The 18,940-nt window shown below is 42.2% G+C and overlaps 2 protein-coding genes and 1 long non-coding RNA gene across 9 annotated transcripts; 2 read left to right on the top strand and 1 right to left on the bottom strand.

Moving 5' to 3' along the window:
* Window positions 1–1,043: 1,043 nt before the first annotated feature.
* fsd1l (fibronectin type III and SPRY domain containing 1-like) lies at window positions 1,044–6,357 on the top strand. Of its 3 annotated transcripts, none has more exons than XM_026174939.2 (13): window positions 1,044–1,174; window positions 2,132–2,227; window positions 2,329–2,460; window positions 2,723–2,824; window positions 2,907–2,929; window positions 3,210–3,331; window positions 3,403–3,636; window positions 3,706–3,804; window positions 3,895–4,024; window positions 4,934–5,022; window positions 5,250–5,504; window positions 5,609–5,697; window positions 5,855–6,357. In XM_026174939.2, the coding sequence occupies exons 1-13, from the start codon at window positions 1,160–1,162 to the stop codon at window positions 5,954–5,956; spliced, it is 1,488 nt and encodes a 495-aa protein (XP_026030724.1). In that variant the 5' UTR covers window positions 1,044–1,159; the 3' UTR covers window positions 5,957–6,357. The 3 variants fall into 3 exon arrangements, with proteins under 3 accessions (XP_026030724.1, XP_080159833.1, XP_080159832.1); XM_080303707.1 differs by lacking the exon at window positions 1,044–1,174 and adding an exon at window positions 1,754–1,971; XM_080303706.1 differs by lacking the exon at window positions 1,044–1,174 and adding an exon at window positions 1,857–2,009.
* LOC145429729 (uncharacterized) lies at window positions 6,316–7,237 on the bottom strand. The gene is made up of 2 exons (XR_013910017.1): window positions 6,814–7,237; window positions 6,316–6,740 (listed from the first exon to the last, which is right to left on the bottom strand). It is a non-coding gene; the product is annotated as an uncharacterized LOC145429729 (long non-coding RNA).
* An 842-nt stretch (window positions 7,238–8,079) lies between these two features.
* Window positions 8,080–18,873, top strand: epb41l4a (erythrocyte membrane protein band 4.1 like 4A). 5 transcript variants are annotated; one of them, XM_080303702.1, is made up of 24 exons: window positions 8,080–8,316; window positions 8,474–8,573; window positions 8,950–8,994; window positions 9,599–9,703; window positions 9,778–9,823; window positions 9,922–10,000; window positions 10,236–10,333; window positions 10,893–10,974; window positions 11,184–11,271; window positions 11,353–11,441; window positions 11,694–11,757; window positions 11,875–11,966; window positions 12,395–12,439; window positions 12,553–12,650; window positions 12,737–12,803; window positions 12,877–12,945; window positions 13,059–13,127; window positions 13,364–13,414; window positions 14,361–14,450; window positions 14,543–14,608; window positions 14,680–14,715; window positions 14,808–14,876; window positions 16,176–16,256; window positions 17,949–18,873. In XM_080303702.1, the coding sequence occupies exons 1-24, from the start codon at window positions 8,219–8,221 to the stop codon at window positions 18,028–18,030; spliced, it is 1,809 nt and encodes a 602-aa protein (XP_080159828.1). In that variant the 5' UTR covers window positions 8,080–8,218; the 3' UTR covers window positions 18,031–18,873. The 5 variants fall into 5 exon arrangements, with proteins under 5 accessions (XP_080159828.1, XP_080159829.1, XP_080159830.1 ...); XM_080303703.1 differs by having other exon boundaries at window positions 14,546–14,608; window positions 17,949–18,079; XM_080303704.1 differs by having other exon boundaries at window positions 16,176–16,232; window positions 17,949–18,079.
* The last annotated feature ends 67 nt before the right edge of the window (window positions 18,874–18,940 follow it).

The raw sequence follows: 18,940 nt of genomic DNA, 5'->3' as shown, positions 1-18,940 counted from the left end.
AGACTACAGGGAGACCCCCCCTGTATTCTGGATAGTATAAATCAAGCTGAGTCGGCTGGTGGGATTGGGCACTGTATAAATATAATTGAATCGATGATGATGAAACGTGTTGGTGATTTTAATGTGTGTCGCGGTTTGGAGCTGATCTGTGGATGAACAGGAAGGTTTAACTTTCACTGGATGTGAGAAGTGAAGGAAAATCTGAGTGAGGCTTAGACTGAGTAGTCTTTAAACAGCCATTCAGCTGCTGTGCTGCGTAAACACCCTGCTGAATAAAGAAACTCAGTCACACAAATGTGTAAAGCAGCAGGTGATGGCGTCTGCAATCTTGGAGAAAGCTTTAGGTAGGTCCTTAAAATCAAAGCAAAAACATTGAGGATTCTTCAGGTCAGATCCAACAAATACTGTTTCATCCAATGAGAATCGTCTGCTCTGAAGGTTTGACTGGAACACTGCTGCCTCTTTTTACCGTTTAATGTGTTTCATTAATGTTCATGTTTCCTCCATTTGTCTCCTCCTGGACTCAAACAACAGGAGCAGCTCTGGGTTCAGAGGAGCTTCTCTGAAATCATTCAAATCTCTGAGGTAAAACTCAGTGAAGCCACTGCTTCAGCCCCTGATCATCTCCTCCAGCTGCAGGCCCTCCAGATTTTCACCAGAAAGTCAATACTTGCTGTGAGTGCTCCTCATCCTTCAGCTGAGCTCTCTGAGCAGCTCTCCGTCATCTCTGTGAGGGTCTCCCACTGTAGTTTCTTGAAGGGCATTCAAAGCTGTTGTTTGGATGTTTCTGCCTTATGTTGTGTGCTCTGTCAGGATGATCCCACACTGAACTTTTACTCACAGGTCAAAGTTCAGAGGTCAGGTACAAGGACTGGTTTGAACACATGTCAAAAAAAGCCAAGGAAGAATTTTAAACTTTCAGAAAGCAGGAGAACTTTTGCTCAAGGGCACTTTTAAAATAACCAGAAGGTCTGACTCAAGACTTTTGCACACTACTGCGCAAACATCAGAATCAATAATTAATATACATCCCCATCAGTTTTCTCTTCTCCGCGCTCTTATTTTGACACACTTCACAGGAAATGAGTATGTACATACGTATGCCGTCACTTCAGGCCCGTACCTTCGTCCCCACTTACCGCTGTTTCTGTCTCAGGTGATGGACGCTCAGAAGGTAAGAGTGTGATCAATCGGTGATCAATCGAGCAGTGAGTGAAAGTTAGGGGAGTGAGGGGGGGCGGACGTGGTGGAGGGAGAGGTGCAAGGAAATGGAAGCAGAGGAGGGGGGATTAGCTGCTAGCTGTTAGCGGTTAGCTTCTCTTTCTCTGGTGGACCGAGCTTCAGTGAGAACAAGAGCTGTGCATTATAACATACTGATCAGCCGGCGAGTACAGGTGGGGGTCACATGACCTTTAGCGTGTTCAGACTTTGGGGTCACAATGCACCCTCCAAGTTTCAAAATAAAACCCGTACATCCGAAGTAATTTTCATAGTAAAATACCTCATTCCTGTTCAAATGTGCTTTACTGAGTTTCTAAAAACATACGCGTTACAAAAGCGTGAAATTACAGTTCAGTATCAGTGCACAGCCAACAAAATGTACATGTCAATCATTCAATCAATAGTCAGTCAGTTCATTCTTAGAGCATCATCATCTCAGGGCTACCAGGTGAAGCTTCGATCTGTGCTTTCACCTTTTATTTTGGTTCAGTGTGTCCAGACTTCCTGCCAGACTTCCGTTGAGTCTTTAACCAATGAGAGCGCCATCTGAAGGTCGGACAGCTGCAGTTCTAACAGGTGGAGCAGGCAGGTGTGTGCGGGCCAGAGACTGGCAGGATGGTGATGGTTGTATTCACCTCAGCTAGGATGCCAAGCCTTCTTTGGTCCATTATGGTCTACGGAGGCTGATCCTGGTCGAGGTGTTTAACCCGCCTTCTGAGCCGATGCTCTCGTCTGATTGGTCTCTGTCAGGTGTGGAATCAGGGAGGAAGATGAGGAAGAGGAGCTCTGTGTGTCTCGCTGTCTCTGCTCTAACAGTTTTGTGATTACTTAGTGCTGCTTAAGGCTTCACCAACATGGAGGAAGGTGCTGTAAAAAATAGTTTATTTTTTAAATGTTTGTTTGTAAACAGGAAGCTCTGCGCAGGATTATCAGCACATTGGCCAGTAAGAACGAGGAGCTCCAAAACTTCCTGGAAGCAGTTGATCACACGCTGACGGGCCTGCAGGTCAGCTCATTAATCAGCTGAATTAACAAAGGGAAGGGCTTAGGTGGATGGGACAAGAGAAACTAAAGGAAAAATAACTAAAGTTAACTTTGCTAAATCAGGAGGAGTCATGCAAGGTGATGTCAGACTTGGAGGCAGAGTTGGAGAAGCTAAACTCTGCCCTGGAGGAGAAGGGGGCGGAGCTCCGTTACATAATCAAAGAAGAGAAGCAAAGAAAGGAGGCGGAGCTTCAGGTAGAAACTTTATTTTTTAATGAATTATTTTTATCTGGAACACTTTATTTTTTAGTATATTATTTAGTTTTACATATTTATTTACTCATTGTTTTTAAAGTGATTTTTTCTACTTTGCAAATAAATAATATTTTACATTTAATGTATATACATTCATAAATATTTTTTATATCTATTCATTGGCAGCACTTTATTTGTTTCCATTTTTTATTTTTGAAGCTATTGATTGCTTGACTGGGTTGTTTTCTGCATGGTGTTTCAGAAGCAGCTGTCAGAGGGCAAGTTTGCTCTGGTCTCTTGCGAGGAGCTTCTTGACTTTGCAAATCAAACACTTACGATCAACACTGAAGAAGAATTTCTCGCGGTGAGGCGTGATGAAGACAAGAAAGATGATGTCATCAGTTCATTTAAAAAAAACTAAAAATGTTTTTTTGTTTTGTTTTCAGGCAGCAAAACAAATCAAAGAACGGTATGTCTGATTTGTTTAATGTGTAAAGCTGTGTAATGTGTGTTTTCATTGTCATTTCATTTCATTTGATGATATCAGATGTTTGTTTTTGTTTGTTTGTTTACAATGTTTCTTTTTGATATCATTGATTCTTCTGAATCTTTTCAAACTAACAAACCACTTACTGAAGCTCTCCAATGATTTGCATACAAACTCCGCCCCAACCTTTCTAACCCCATCCCTAAATACTAACACCTAACCCACCCCACTCCATTGGGATCCGCCCCAACACTGTTACTAGGGTAACAATGGCGCCGGCGTTCCGCCTAACCACTCGCCCTGCGGTGTCAGACAACATGTCACAATTTACTGTGGACTTCAGTGCAGAGAGGGCGGGGCTTCAACGACTTCACTTTCTGCCAGGTCAGTTGACGCAAACAGTTCAGGTGGTTGTTCTGTGAGGTCAGAAGTCACATGTTTTTCTTGTTTCTCAGTGCCGAGAGCTCCACAGATCGATGCCTCCAGTTGTGTAGTCCGTGACAACACCATCACGGTCACCTGGCGACCGCCCGGTGAGGCAGACAGTGGTGGCGATAGCAGCAGCAGGCCAATCGAACGTTACGACCTAGAGTACCGAAAAACGGACCGTGACAGCACACTGAGAGTGGCAGGAGAGGCATGCTGGGAGAAAGTCTGTGACATTATCGAACCTCAGGTCACCATCTCAGGTAAAAGGTCAGAGGTCATTATTGCATGGCTACAGCATCATTGAGTTTAAACCAATTTCTGCATTTCAGGTTTGAAGTTCGATTCGCGTTTCATTGCCATTCGAGTCCGAGCTAGAAACAAAGCGGCAGCTGGCGAGTTCTCAGAGCCTATCGCCATAGAAACAACAGGTGAGCACACGACGTGGAATATTTAACTGTGTTTGAGGGGCGGAGCCTCAGATAATGATGACGCCTTGTTTTCCATGTTTTTGTCTGCAGCGTATAACTTCAGCTTCGACGCTTCAACAGCGCACGCTGAGCTCAAGGTTCAGGGTGACACGGTGACCTGGGAGCCTCAGGGGGTCAAAGGTCATGATCCTCGCCTGCGAGGCAAAGAGAACAAAAGCAGGTGAGGACAGCTGTTAGTGATGAGGCCGTTGTGTTTTTTAATACACCTGAATGTATCTTAGAAGCACGGTAAAGTTCATCGCTCACAGTATTGTGAAATGCACAGGCTTTTATTGTGAAAGAGAAAGAACAGGAAGATGCACTTTTCTCACCTGTAGAGTGACACACCTGTGCTGGTCAGGTAACGACAGCAGGAGGTGCTCTTAATTCCCTGAAAAAGCTGGTTGGGCCACATCACTTTTTTTGCTGATTTTTCGTATCTCCCTCTGTGACTGGACGCCGCCAAGCTGTACATCATCACTAACTGTTTGTCATTTTATCTCTGACCTCCTAAATAAACATGCTGGCCCTGCCGGAATGGGTCAGCTGATTCAAGAGAATTGTAGAGTCAGGAGGCCACACCTCCTCATTACACATTTACTGATCAGCTGACTCATTCAGAGGTGAGATCGTGATGAGATCACAGCGGCTACCTGTCTCACCAGTTCACACGTGCCTCAGTAAATAACCTTTAACCTTTTTATCCCTCCTCAGTCTCCGTGCTGCTTCCTCTCCAACTTGCTCAGGTAGAAACAATCATGGCTGAGTGGTTTCCTAGCAACCAATCACTCTCTCCATTTGCCATTTTCACATCACTGCTGACATCACATCAGCGTTTAATTTCCTGTTTTAATTAAAAAGTTCATGTTTGGTTTTATTTCAAAATAAAGGCTTAACATGTTTAAAGGAAATGATGTCGTAACATAAACTTTTCTTCCATCATGTAACAAATGAAATGTTTTTGTCACGCTCATCTTCCTCTCTGCTGCATCATGCTTTGGCACAACCTCATTGGCTGTTTCACCTTGCCGTTTCATTCCCGCTATGCTGTTGACATTTATTAACATTTTTTTTTTTGTGTTTACCTCAGCAGCCGGAGCGCCACGCCATCACCCAATAAAACGGCTGCAAGTCGAGGAGGACGCGATCGATTTGCTGGGGAGTCATACACAGTGCTGGGTAGTAATACTGCACTCTTATTGCAGTACTAATACTGTAGTAACACTAAAGTGAATGTCTTTAAGATGTCAGAATTTAAAAAAAAAAGTTGATTTAATAACAACTTGGATTTAATGATTTGACATTGAAATTTTATTCATTTTTTAAAATAATTTTTAATAATACAAGTTAAAATAAAAGATTTCTAATTTTAAAAATTAAAAAGAAATTCCTTCCTGGTCTCCTAGGTGACGAGGAGATGACTAATGGTTGTCACTACTGGGAGCTCCGCCCCCTGGCTGACTGGAAATCATTCAGTGTAGGGGTGGCCTATCGGGGCAGCCTGGGACGCTTTGACCAATTAGGGAAGGGCACCGGTTCGTGGTGTCTCCACGCCAGCCAATGGCTGCAGAGCTCTCTTGCCGCAAAGCACAACAACCGAGCAAAGACACTGGATTGGCCATTACCTCACCGAATCGGAATCTACTGTGACTATGACAACGGTCCGAAAAACAAAGAGTATTTTCAACTTCCTGGTTGCTCATTGACAGTGTGTTTGTTTTTCTTGTTTGTTTTTGTTTCTGAATTGACTTCCTGTTTGTTTCAGGTGATTTGTTGTTTATTGATGTAGATCATCTTCGTCTTGTTCACGCCTTCAAAACAAAGTTCAGCCAGCCGCTTGTCCCCGCCTTCACCGTGAGTACTATAACAGTAACACTACAGTAATAGTACAGTAATACTGTACAGTCATGGTTAAGTAACGGTACACTGACAGTATCACAGTACTCTCAATATATTACAGGACATACTCTGCATGTATTAAAGTGCTAACTGCTGTAAAACTGTGCCTTAGGTTTGGTGTGGTGGTATCACCATAGCGACAGGTCTTCAGGTGCCGAGCTTTATGGGAAATTTCCTGACAACCAATCGGAGCCTCAGCAGCCTTTCCCCGTGATCGACTGATGAGTGGTTTTATTTTAAGTCATATCATTGCTGTTTGTAATTCTTAAAATCAATAAGTTTCTATCAGATTTATTGCTATTGAGCATCAATTTTACAACAGTTTTTACTCTACTGTGAGGCTTTTATTGTGAAAGTCTGGAACTGAAGCCATAGTATGTAGCTGTGGATTTTCCTTTGAAAACTGCACCTAGATGTAATTTATTTTCAAGTTCTCTGTTTGTCGTGTAAGATACCATTATTCTGAAAGAGTGGACTAGAGACAGTGCTGCACATTGCTACTAAACTTTATTTTGAAACTTCTTATTCTGACCACATGACTGACTTTTATTGTGAAGGAACCAGGGTATAAGATTTTATGAAATCATTGATTAAAAAGTGAATTTATTGATCTGACCAGAATCAATGTTTTCTGTCAATGAACACAGTTTGAAAAATAAAAGCACACAGAAAATGCTCGGTGATCCCATCAAAATAAAACATGAATAATTTACAGAATCTTTTTACAGTGTAACACCACCCAGCAGCCAATCAGGAGAGAGAAAGTGTGACATCAGCCGTTTGGGACAAATTAAAATAATTAAGGATTATTGATCTGAAGCTCCTCTTCATCACTTCTCCTCAGACAATCCTCTGTGCTCGTCTTTGTCTTGCCTCTTCTTCGCCTCCTCTGCCTTCCTCCTGCAGACCTCATAGAGGCGAAAGGCAGCAAAGGCGGTGGCGAGCAGACAGGCAGCTCCCAGGATTGACCACCAGCTGAAGGAGGAGGAGGAGGCTCCCTGCAGAGAGGAAGGGGAGGACTGCGTGAGCAGGAGGTCACGTTGGACCCAAAATCAAAAGTCTGACGGTTACCTTGATGAAGCTATAGACTCCAAAACACAGGAGGATGATCACAGCAAGGATCTGAATGCAGACGGGAGGACTGGAGTCAGCTGCCATGATTGGTCCTTTTGTTAAATGTCACAAGCCAATCAGAACACCCGATTTCAGATTTAAAATCAATTTTTAACTTTACCTCTGTTTGTTTATAAAGTCTTTTATTGTAAAACAAAAAATCCTGAAGTATGCCTTTATCCTGTGAAGTCACAGGATAAAAAAAAAAAGTTAAAGGTAAAAATATGAAAACATTTATATCAATAGAAATAACAGAATTAAAAATCAAACTGAAGAAAAAAGTCACGTAAATAAATAAACAGATTAAAAAAATCTCATTAAAAATAAGAGTGCGGTGATCTCAGTGTGAACACTGGTCTGAGCGACACAGCGCAACCGAGACGTTTTTAACAGCTACTTTAATCCCACACTGTAAAAAAATTTCACCATCAGCTGATTACACTGTAAAAACAAAAAACTGGTTAAAACTGTAAAATAAATCTCAAACATACATGTTTCTATGAATATATAGCTTTTTGTATTTAAATTAACTTTTATTTACTTTCGTACATGATGAGACAGAACACTAAGTATTAGTTTTAAACATAAAAAAGTAAAATATGGTGGTTAGCACTGTTGCCTCACAGCAAAAAGGTCCTGAGTTCAATTCTACCATCATGCTGGGGTCTTTCTGTGTGGACACAGTCCAAAGACATGTAGTTAGTGGGGAAAAGTTAATTGGAAACAATAGTTGCAAATGGTTGTCTGTGTTAGCCTGTGTTAGCCCTGTCCAGGGTGTAACCTGACTCTCGCCCTAAGACAGCGAGATAGGCTCCAGCACCCTGCGACCCTGAAAAGGGTAAGTGGTGAAAATAAGTAAAGATGTTTAAAATGATCTTTCCTCAGTAATATTGAACTAAAACTGATTTAATAAAACATCACAATGCAGAAGTTCTATAAATTAATCTTATTTTTTTATTGATCGACTTTAAACACTGAAAGTTGTTTTTGTGTTGACGGGGCGTTCAAGGGATCCGCCTCAGCCTCTGCTAATCCTGCACTCAGATTAATGAGGCAGTGAATGCAGCGCGCACACACACACACACACACACACACACACACACACACACACACACACACACACACACACACACACACACACAGGAAATTAGCTGACTGAGCCTCAGTAAGAAGTTATATTTGTGATAAATTGAGCATAAAAACTGATCATCAGTGAAACTTAAAATTTGTGTCAATTGTATATAAAATTCTGTTTCAAATTATTCTGTACACACACCTGCTTTTTGGAATTATTTGTTGAAGTTTTTTTTAAAGGGAAACAAAGCAAAATGGAAATCAGAGGAGAGGGGGAGGAGTTATCTCTATGGTAACACAGCAACAAACCCAGAGAAACCAGAGAAGAAGGAGAGCAGACTTTGACAAAGGACCAGAGGAGGAGAGGAAGAGGAGGATCAGCAGCAGGTGAGCAGAGAAGCTGGTGACTCTATTTCCCATCATTCAGGGCTCAGTTTGATTCTGTGGTTTGTATCTGAGGTGCTTCAGATGTCATGCTCATCATCACCATCACTCTGTAGCTGCCACCTTTATCTTCATCAGGCTGTAACTCTGCTCATGACAGGACAATGGCCTGTTTCCGGGGCAACCGGGAGGAGTTTTACGGAGAAGTGCTTCTATTGGACAACAGAAAGCTGACACTGACGGTCGAACAGGGCATCAAGGTCAGTGCCGACTTCCCGTTGGCCGTTTCCTCTCCCCTCTGAGTAAGACTGTCACCACTCTGTGGCCTCCATCAAACCTCTATGCAGTTAGAGGGGACTGACTTTGAAAGATCATTATTAAGAACTTCCTGTTATGAACTTTGATTTTAGTGGCAGTAAAAAATAGAAAACCTGACAGGTTTGATAGCTGTGTATTATTGTGGGGTCTTTACCTTACAATATATATTGTTGTGGTGGTATATATATTTATATATTGTTGCATTGAACTGATTGGGCGGAACGGTAATACAATGGTTAGAACTGTTGCTTGACAGCAAGAAGCTCTTGAGTTCAGCCTTGCCGGCTTTTCTGTGTGGAGTCTGCATGTTCTCTCCAGGTTCTACAGCTACCTCCTACAGTGCAAAGAAAAGCAGTTAGTGGGGTAAGGTTAACTGGTGAATCTAAATTGCCCATAGGTGTGAATGGTTGTCTGTTTCTCTGTGTTAAATTAGCACTGCGTCAGGCTGTCAATACAGGGTCTGCAGGGTCTGGCAATAATACTGTCCATCCCACGGACTTATCTCAAATCTCATGGCGATAGAGCCTTCTCCGTGGCAGGTCCCAGACTTTGGAGCAATTTAAATCACTACTAAAGACACATTTTATGCCCTGGCTTTTAACACACTATGACCCAAGTATTCTGGTCTTATTTTAATAATTGTAGTTATTGTTTTAATTCTTTTATTGTCCTATTATTGTTTTATATTATTATTATTGTATTACATTGTTGCTTTTTAATGCCATTTTTATATTGTTAAGCACTTTGTGCAGCATCGGCTGTTTGAAAGACTTGACCTTCACCCTACCTCTTGCTTATAGTGGCTTGCATAGGCTCCATCCCCCCATGACCCGATAAGGCTAAGTGGAAGAGAATGAATGGATGAATTGAACTGAATTGATAGGTTTGATAGATCTGATAAGTTCTTCAGCATCCTGTCTCTGTGAGTGATGAAAGCTCTGAATGTGACGCAGTGTATTGTCCTCAGAGATCATCGAAGGCGGTCTCCATCTTGCAGCTGGTGTTCGTTGAGCTAGGCGTGGTCGAGGTTGAGTTCTTCGGTTTAAAGTTCTGTGACAACTGGCAGCAGACGGTGAGAACACAAACAAGAAGTCCAAACTGAGCGCGCTCAGGAGCAGCAGCAGTTACTGTTTGTGTTTCTTTCAGCTCTGGTTGGATCCTTCAAAGACTCTGTCACAGCACAAGGAACTCGGTGAGCTGCAACATGAAATTCATCAGTAACATAACTGATCTGTCTTATTGATTTATCCTCAGATTCTCAAACAGCACATTTCTCATTTTTTGTTCCAGCTGGGCCGCCGTACATTTTCTACTTTGGAGTCAAATTTTACATTGAAGATCCATCGAAGCTGAACGAGGAAACAACCCGGTATGTTTCAGTGCAACCTAACAAATCCATGAAACACTAAACGCATCATATCTGTCTCAACAAGCCTGCCACCTCATCAAAGGTGGCCTTATATGGCCATCTGCCACGGGTGCCCTTAACGGTCCCCCCTCCCCAACATGGGTGGCCTTATGTCGCCCTCTGGCATGACTAAGCCACCATAATTTCATCTGCTTTTTAAATACCCTTGGTGAAACTCATGTGTTTCCTGTGTCAGGCGTCAATTTTACCTCCAACTTTGTCAGGATGTACGTCGAGGTCGCCTGCCATGCTCCGGCCACCTCAGAGCTCAGCTGTGCGCTCTGATGCTGCAGGGTGAGAAGAAAATGTATGGAATTATTTTTCTATCATAAGTCACAAACGACAAAAGATAATACAGGCATTACATTACATTCTTTGTGCATAAGTTTGAGCTGCATATACATATAGAAAATGTGTTCCTGACAGAGAAGATTTCTGACATTTTGTGTCAATTTAAGAATGTAACAATTTGATTATTTCTAATAAAAAGAGTGTGAAACTCAAGATCGACTTGTATGTTTAATTATGTGGGCTAAAGCCAATAAGAAAGTTACAGACTTTTTATGAAACGTGTATACTTACTGCATTTGATGTATTTTAACCATATATAATACATATTAGAGAATGTAACACCTGCATATGTGTAAAGAAAAGGCTTTGAATTTGATTCTGCACGTCTCCGAAAACGTCAGAGCACTTTTGCAAATGAAATGAGTAAAATGAAATATTTGCTCAGAATATGTTTTTTCTCGTGTATGACTTGTGACATCAAAATAATTCTGTACACCCGTTCATATGTGTGACTTCTTCATCAGTCAGTAAGTTCATTATTGATCTCCCATGTTTGTTTCAGCGGATCGAGGCAACCAGAGTGAGGACAACACATCAGATGCTGAGGAGACGCAGGAAGTTCAACTCATCCGCAAAACGCTCAGGTACACAGGAAATGATGCCATGCTGTTAAAGGTCTTGTTTCTGTAATCACATGACCTGATCCCATATTTTATTTTGTTCTGCCACCATCAAAAATATTTTTAAAAAATGATCAATAATCAATACACGACAAAAGATGGAGCTGCACACTAACAAAAGAAATCACTTTGATTGATTGAATGATTGATTGATTCTTTCTCTTGCTGTGCAGTGGCGTCCCTCGCTCTGAGGCTCAGCGCCACTTCCTGTCTGTCTGCAGCTCTCTGCAGATGTACGGCGTCTCTCTGTTCGCCGCCTATGTAAGCCTTTTGATCACTGATCAATACAAGAACTTCAGCCGATCAATCACTGATCCGTGCTGACACCATGACTTTGTGCAGGGGGAGAACCACACCGAGTACTTCCTGGGTCCAACACCAGTAGGAGTGGTCATCTTCAAGAACAAAGAGCTGGTGGGAAAATATCTGTGGTAGGTTAAAAACGCCTGGATGACATCACAGTGATATGACCCAAACAGAAGGTTCATATCAGTGTTAATATTTAATGATATGTATTGATCAGTTTAAATGTGTGTTAACATTTCCCTGAGATGAAGACAATGAGTCATGGTCAGGAGAATTAACAGCTAGGGGGGGCAGCAAGGAGGGGGCGGGGCCAAAACAAGAGGAAACAGAAATATATGACCTCAGTCATGTGACCCTCAGCTTGCTGTCTTTTGCAGGCAGCGAATCATCAAACTTCACTACAAAGACGAGAAGTTCGAGCTCAGAGTGTCAGGCAGAAACGTGAGTTCCTATTGGCTGACTAATGCTAAGCTAATGCTAACAGTGATCATTAGATAAAAAACATATTTTTAAAAAATGCAAAAACGTTATTTATAAAAGAAACTGCATGGCTTTCAGGGTTCAGCGACATCGTTCTTCTTCCAAACATCCGACTGCCGCAGCTGCAAACATTTGTGGAAGTGTTGCGTTGAACATCACACCTTCTTCAGGTAATGCACACCGGCCTCTGTGATGATATTTAATCTGCTCACCTTCTCCAGGTATTCAGCTCTGCACACTTTGTATCTGATTCTGAAACAAAATGTTTCAGCTTCTCCTGGTTTCTTCTGATTGGCTCATCTGGCTTCCATAAACTAAACCTGGTTCTCGTAGGCTCCACCTTTCCCTCTTCTCAAATCACCCCATGAGCCTGCCTTTACCCATTTCACATGTGTCAGAAAACCTGAAAATAGTGAAAAAAATAAGGATACCTGCACTCTGTGACATCACACAGATCCATGAGGAGAAAAAAAGAGACAAACACACCCATACACATACAGACTCACACAGACACACACACAGACACACACACAGATACACGTGCACAGAAAGACACAGACACGCACTCACGCAGAACTCAAATTTTTTTTGTTTTCAGGATGTCAGAGATAAACCTTTTAACACACAAACTGAACCACAATAGGTAAGCACACACACACACACACACACACACACACACACACACACACACACACACACACACACACACACACACACACACACAAACGTTTCTGATGATGCATCCTTTTCTTCCAGTTTCACTTGCTCTAAAACTCCGTCTCTCCGTCTGTTGAAAAATGGCATTGACAACAAAACGGCATCAGCTGATGTGTGTGTGAGGGCAACGCGTCAAGGTGTGTTTAGGAAGACATGCTGTGGTTTTACTATCTGCTCCTGTAATAAAATAAACTACAGCTCTGTCCCCACTTCTCTATTCCAGCCAATCATAAGCCAAGTTGCAGTAGTGAACTAATAACAAAACACAGCGCACTACCTGCTGTTCAGAGGTGAGAGAATGTGCTGATGTCATGTGATGCTGACATGCGATGATGTATTTTGATCACGTATCTGAACTTGCAGAGGGTCAGAGGGCAGGGCGAAGCCTGATCATGCTAAGCCCAGTGCACCATGGGAAAACAACACAAACATGTACGTTTAATAACAACCTTCTGCAAGGTGTAATCTGATTACTGATACATGTAATTAAATTAATGCAGAATGTAATCTGATTGCCACTGTAATCTCCGATTTCCTTGAAACAGTGGTCTGTTCAACCCAAAGTTTTGTCCAAACACCAACAAAGACGAACAAGTCCCAGGAAGACCACAAAGGTAAGGCAGGAAGGGAGAAAGGAAATGAAGGAAGGATGAAATGGAGGCTTAAATGAAAAAAGGAAGAAAGTAAGGAAGGGATAGGGAAAGAAAGGTATAAAAAAATGGGAGGTTGGAAAGAAGGGAGGGAGGACAATGGGGAGGAAGTAAGAAAAACGGGAAAGAAGAAGTCAGGAAGGGAGGAAGGAATAGTAAAGAGGGAACTAAAATGACACATTTTCCTGTTGGTGTTTGAGGCGGAGCAGAAGTCTTGATGGAGATCGACCAATCAGAGAGCAGAGGAGGAGGTAAGGAAACTGTCATTTCTTTAATGCCTTCATTTGTTTCTAATGAAAGCTGTGTCCAAATTCAGAGGCTGCAACCGAGACCTTCAGATTTGCGTCACCGCTCTCTCGGTGGAGGTTAATAAAGTCAGCCGTCTGCTCCTTGCTATGTAAAATATAACAGGGCATTGGAGTAAATTTTCTACCATCTCACACTTCTGTTTAATCAGTTTTCTGTTTGATGTTTATTCAGCTATGTGAAAACTATAACTTTAATCTCAGCCAAACTGATTTATTCATAAACAGATAAAACACTGGAAAAAGCCAAACATTTTTAAGTTATCTGAGTGACTTATATATCATGTTTAACCTGAGTAGCAAAGACCACAGGGGGTTGAAAATGATTTGCCGGGAGTTCGCTGTTCTCGCCAGCTCTAGTGAGCCTTGACCACCTGGTTAGCTATCGAGCTGGTGGGTAACAGATGGCTCCAAAAATGTCGGAGCACTTTTGCAAATATGTGATATATGTGTGTTGATAAATTAAGCAGATATTTGAAGTTTACACAGCTACATTCTTGCCTGAAATGTATCATAAAAGTTTATTTTGGGACCCAGAAAGAGTAATCAAAATAATATTACAACTAAGTAGCTGCCGCCATTGTTGGAAACTGGAATTGGCTGTGCCACTCTATGAATTCTGGGATGTGGCAGGCCACAAAGGACACCTGACTCCTTCAAATCTGAGGAAAAGGAGGACACATTTGTCAGCCGCATTTGGAGGAGTCTTTGAATTGGGATAGCCTACGTCACGATGTATGTGACGTAATCGGCCTTCAAATGCGGCCTCAGGAGGATGCACCCTCTGAATTTTATTCAAAAGTTTTTTCATGTTTGTCCTCTGTGTGTCATGATGGTCTGCCCACCCTCAGGTTGACCGTTCAAGATATTTAATTGGCTCTCTGCCCAGCAGGTCTCATTCCCGTGGCAACACGAGCAGCGGCAGCGAATCAGAAAAGATGTCAAGTAATAGTGAGCGGTGCCGAAGAAGACCCCCAAAATGGTAAAAAAAAAAAAGTTAGCTTAGCGTCTTTGTGTGGCTAACACTGATGCTAACTGAGCTAACTGTATCCATAATTTCCCATTTGTACTTAGCAGTCGCCACAGTGACCACGGTCCTGACACAACTTCCTGCCACCATCGCCGCCGCCACACCCAATCGTAAGTAAAACACAATGGTAACAATGCTAACATGTGCTAAAGGCTATTGCTAACACTTGTTGTGTTTGTAGCCACAGTCCTGACAACCAAATATGGAAACACATCCAGTAAGTTACACATTACAGAGTACTCTGATTAATTGCAGTAGTCCAATTACTTCCAGTACTCAGAATACTGTGTGTCCTTACCATGTCTCCAGGAAGGAGTTGGTGGAGCCTCCCAGTTTGATTGACAGACAAATGGAGGACATACCTTATAAGGAAGTAAGGTAAGTGAGGGAATAGGGCTTTGGCGTTGACGTCACGCGGCCGTGCATTGTGGGATCGCGGCGCCATGTCAGAAGGCCAAAAAAATCAAGACAAACACACTGTGTTGGAAGCGGGACTGCCAGAACCATGCTTAAAATTAGCGCAAAAGACAAAGGGCTGTATCGTGACCGATTGCACCCAGAAGCCAAGAGACAGTACTTGGAAAAAATAGCGTGCATCGGTAATGTGGACCCGTATGAAATAAGGCAGTGGAGTGGAAACCCAGACAGCCTACCGCTGTTGTCCTATCCCGATATCTTCGCGTACCTTGTCTGTGGAGTCAGCGCATAGGGGAAATCATTTTCATAATTATAAATCCCTGGAGGCGCACATCTGATTCACAAATGGTTGGGTACAAGATTTGGCCGTTTTTAAGCCTCCACGTTGGCAGTACGTTGACCATATGACCAAGATACAGCCAGAGGTTGCACATAACATTGACTTCTCCTCAGCAGCTGCCCCAAAAATTGCTCTAGATGAACGATTCATGATTGATGCCAGCTGTGCGTTGCCATGTAAATAGTTTGCATTTCATGTGTATGTACTTGCTAAGTACATTTGAACAGATCTTGAAAAAAAACAAAACATACTTTTTTCTGTTTTATTGAAACCACTTTACAGAAAGTACAATTATTTACAATGAACTGTACATGCAACACAGCAGTTTTATGAATATTCAACAAGAGCAAGTTTCATTTGGCCCTGGTTTGACCAAGGGGCACATATTCACCAAAACACAGCACACCTTAACAATCTTATCAATCAGTGCTGTCTTCACCCTCACATGATGTGAGTAATCGGATTGGCATTGTAGTGTGTAGCATTTTGAACTTGTTACGCAAACTACCTATTACTCGCTCAACATGAATTCTCAGGTGGGCAATTGCTCTCGTTTGGGGATGGCAGAGAACTCGATATCCGCTCGTCTGACCGCTGCAATCCAAGCCTGACATCTTCGTTTAGTATTATCGGATACATGAGATCCCTCCCGTTGCCTCCAGGAGGGGAAACGATGAAAAGAGAGCCCATTTTCCAGCTTCTTGCCTTCCCTATCATGTGATCTACCGTTGCAACCGACAACACAGTACCTACGAACCACAGCTGACGCTTCCGTGTGCTTTGTCTGGCCTACTGTCATGGCAGGAGGGGGCGTGGCCGTGACATCACGCTCCAAAGCCCAAGGAACTCCAAAGGCAAGGAACTGAGGGAGGGAGGAAGGAAGGAAGGAGGGAACTAAGGAATATATTGGTGTCTTTCAGGGTGTTGGGAGAGCCAGTCAGAATGCGTCGTTCTCGTTGGACTCGACGGCATCAGCGGTGGGTGTCAGCCTCAGACCTCCGGTGGGTGTGGCTCACTGTGTTCACGCCTCATACTGGAAACATTAAATAATCCTAATTTGAATGTAAAGGTCTAAATTGAAAACATTGGTCAACCTTCAATTTCAGGAACAGGCCAAATCACAGTAGGTGAAATTCAGATCCAACCTCAGGTTAGTTCCACAGATGGTCTCAGGTGCTGTCGCCAAAACAAATCAGAGAAACAAGAAACCCGAAATCGCTTTATGATCACTACAGAACAAAGAATCACTCAGAGGAATACAGAAAAATACAGACCGGCCCTCCACTGACAGTCACGACTCTTCTGACCGGCCAAAAGACAGTCAGAAAATCTGGTTTACTGTGGAGTGTAATCTGATTACTGTGGGGTGTAATCTGAAGTAAATTTAGATGACATGGTTTTGGACAGTATGAGAACTGTGACTGATAACTTATCATGTATAATAACTGTATTTTTTACAAGGAATGAAAGAGAAATGTAATAATCAGCTCACTATTAATGACATCATTGGGGCTGCCACTGTTTGCAGTTTATGACACTAATTATTACAAGAGAAAGCAACCGGAGGAAGAACTAAGACATGTAAGGCCAGAGGAAACCACGAGTTCTTTTAAAAATGACCTGTTCATCCACAACTGAGAAAATGTTCATATTGATGGTGCATATGACATTTTTAAGAATATTCATGACATTATAAGATGAAAACTGTCCAACAGTACAATACAGCAGAAACCAAGAACTGATCATTTCCAAATGCATGTAAAAAAGAAAAACACGCTGTATGAGGAATTCATAAATTCAATTCAATTTTATTTACACAGCGCCAAATCACAACAACAGTCACCTCAAGGCGCTTTGTATTGTAAGGTAGACCCACAATAATACATACAGAGAAAAATCCAACAATCATATGACCCCCTATGAGCAAGCACTTTGACAACGGTGGGAAGGAATAACTCACTTTTAACAAGAAGAAACCTCCGACAGAACCAGGCTCAGGGAGGGGCAGCCAGCTGCCACGACCAGTTGGGTTGAGGGGAGGATGATGGGATAAGACATGCTGTGGAAGAGAGCCAGAGATTAATAATTCATTACACAACGAACATGAGAAGCAGAACATAAATGTAAAATTACAAAAATAAGTTTATGTTAAACGGCTATGGTGAAAGAAGTGTTCTTTAAACTATAAGAAACACAGTATGGTGCACTGCCTGCTTCTGAATAAACTAACCCACAAACAAAGTTTATGAAGTCACTTAAATATTGATGTAAGACCTTTTGGGATGGATCTGACTGAAAGCTGCTCCGGTACTTTCTCCGTGACAAACTTACAGCTGATCCTGATGTGTGGCTGTCTGGTGATGCCAACTGAGAAGTCGCCCTTTGCGTTAGAGAAGCTGAAAAATACAGGAGCCTGAAATGTTGCCATGACAACTGTATTAATTTTATTTATACTGGAAATCAGGAAGGATCTCCTCACAGAACTGATCACATCAGAAACAATAAAGCTTTAATCAAACTGAAGCCGTGTACACAGACACGCCAATGTCATTACTGCTGTTGATGACATCGGCACTCTCTTTATTAATAATGGTGATATCAGTATCACTATAACAATGCTACAATAACATGCGTGTAAATTAATATGTAGTGAGGTTTTACATTTGAACTTTTTTGCTTCATTTGTGTTTTAGTTGTACAGAATTGCTTCCTCCTCTTCCTGTTACCACGGCAGCTGACACTTCCTGTCGGTTTCCCACGAGCAAGCACAGTTAAGACATGGGCCGGGCTGTTGTGAAGTCTCGTTTTGAAGCCTTGAAATGAGCATTTCTGCCAAAAAGACAGATGTGATCCAGTGTTTATAGAGGTCAGACAGCTGCTTCCACAGACCTCTACAGGAGCTGTCATCCCTTGTGGGCTTCGGACAGAACTTCATGCTTAGCTTCACCCAGGAGCTGCCTCTATGTTTGTCATCATCACCTCTGTTACCAGTACTAGGGACGGAGCTTTATCAGATGGTACTGGTGTGTCGATTCATAGCCACTGTCCAGAGGTTCTGACTTCCTGTGAAGTTCAGGTCACTTGCTGGTTAAATGTCAAGGATTAGGGTAGATAATATTTACTAAGGCAGGTATCTGGAGGCAATTACAGGTGAGGAGCAGTTTGGGGAGTGAAGGAAATCTAACTCTGGCGTTTCACAAACGCCTTTAATAAGCTTTCTGACTGAAGGCTGGGAGAACTGACCCTGCTTTTGTCCGCCTTCATGGAACAAGTCTAATGGAAGCACAGAAGAGTCTTCACACCTGTGAACACACCTGTCTTACCTGCTTGTATGTGATCAGTTTTTGAGTCTCTCTTTTATTTATGGTCATTTAATTTTTAGTGACTCTTGATGTGAATAAATGGCTGCTTCATCTTGCTCTCTCTGGCAGTGATGAAAAAGGACTTCTCTCTTTTATGATCTTTGAGCTCAAGGCTGTTACATGTAGCTGCTGTCAGCTGTTCTATGTTTGTCGGTCATATTTTGGTCTCATTTTGTTCTCTTTTCTTTTTTTTTGTGGTTTAAAAATCTGAACAATCAATAAAGATCTAACTTACATTAGTATTTAAAAATGTAAATATTGTTTATTAATGATGGAGCTACTGTGGAGAGAAACTGTGAGAACCTCCCTCCAGCCCAGCAGGG

The sequence above is a fragment of the Astatotilapia calliptera genome, chromosome 7, assembly GCF_964374335.1.
Source record: "Astatotilapia calliptera chromosome 7, fAstCal68.1, whole genome shotgun sequence".
Taxonomy (NCBI): Eukaryota; Metazoa; Chordata; class Actinopteri; order Cichliformes; family Cichlidae; genus Astatotilapia; species Astatotilapia calliptera.
This window is presented reverse-complemented; position numbering and strand designations above follow the sequence as displayed.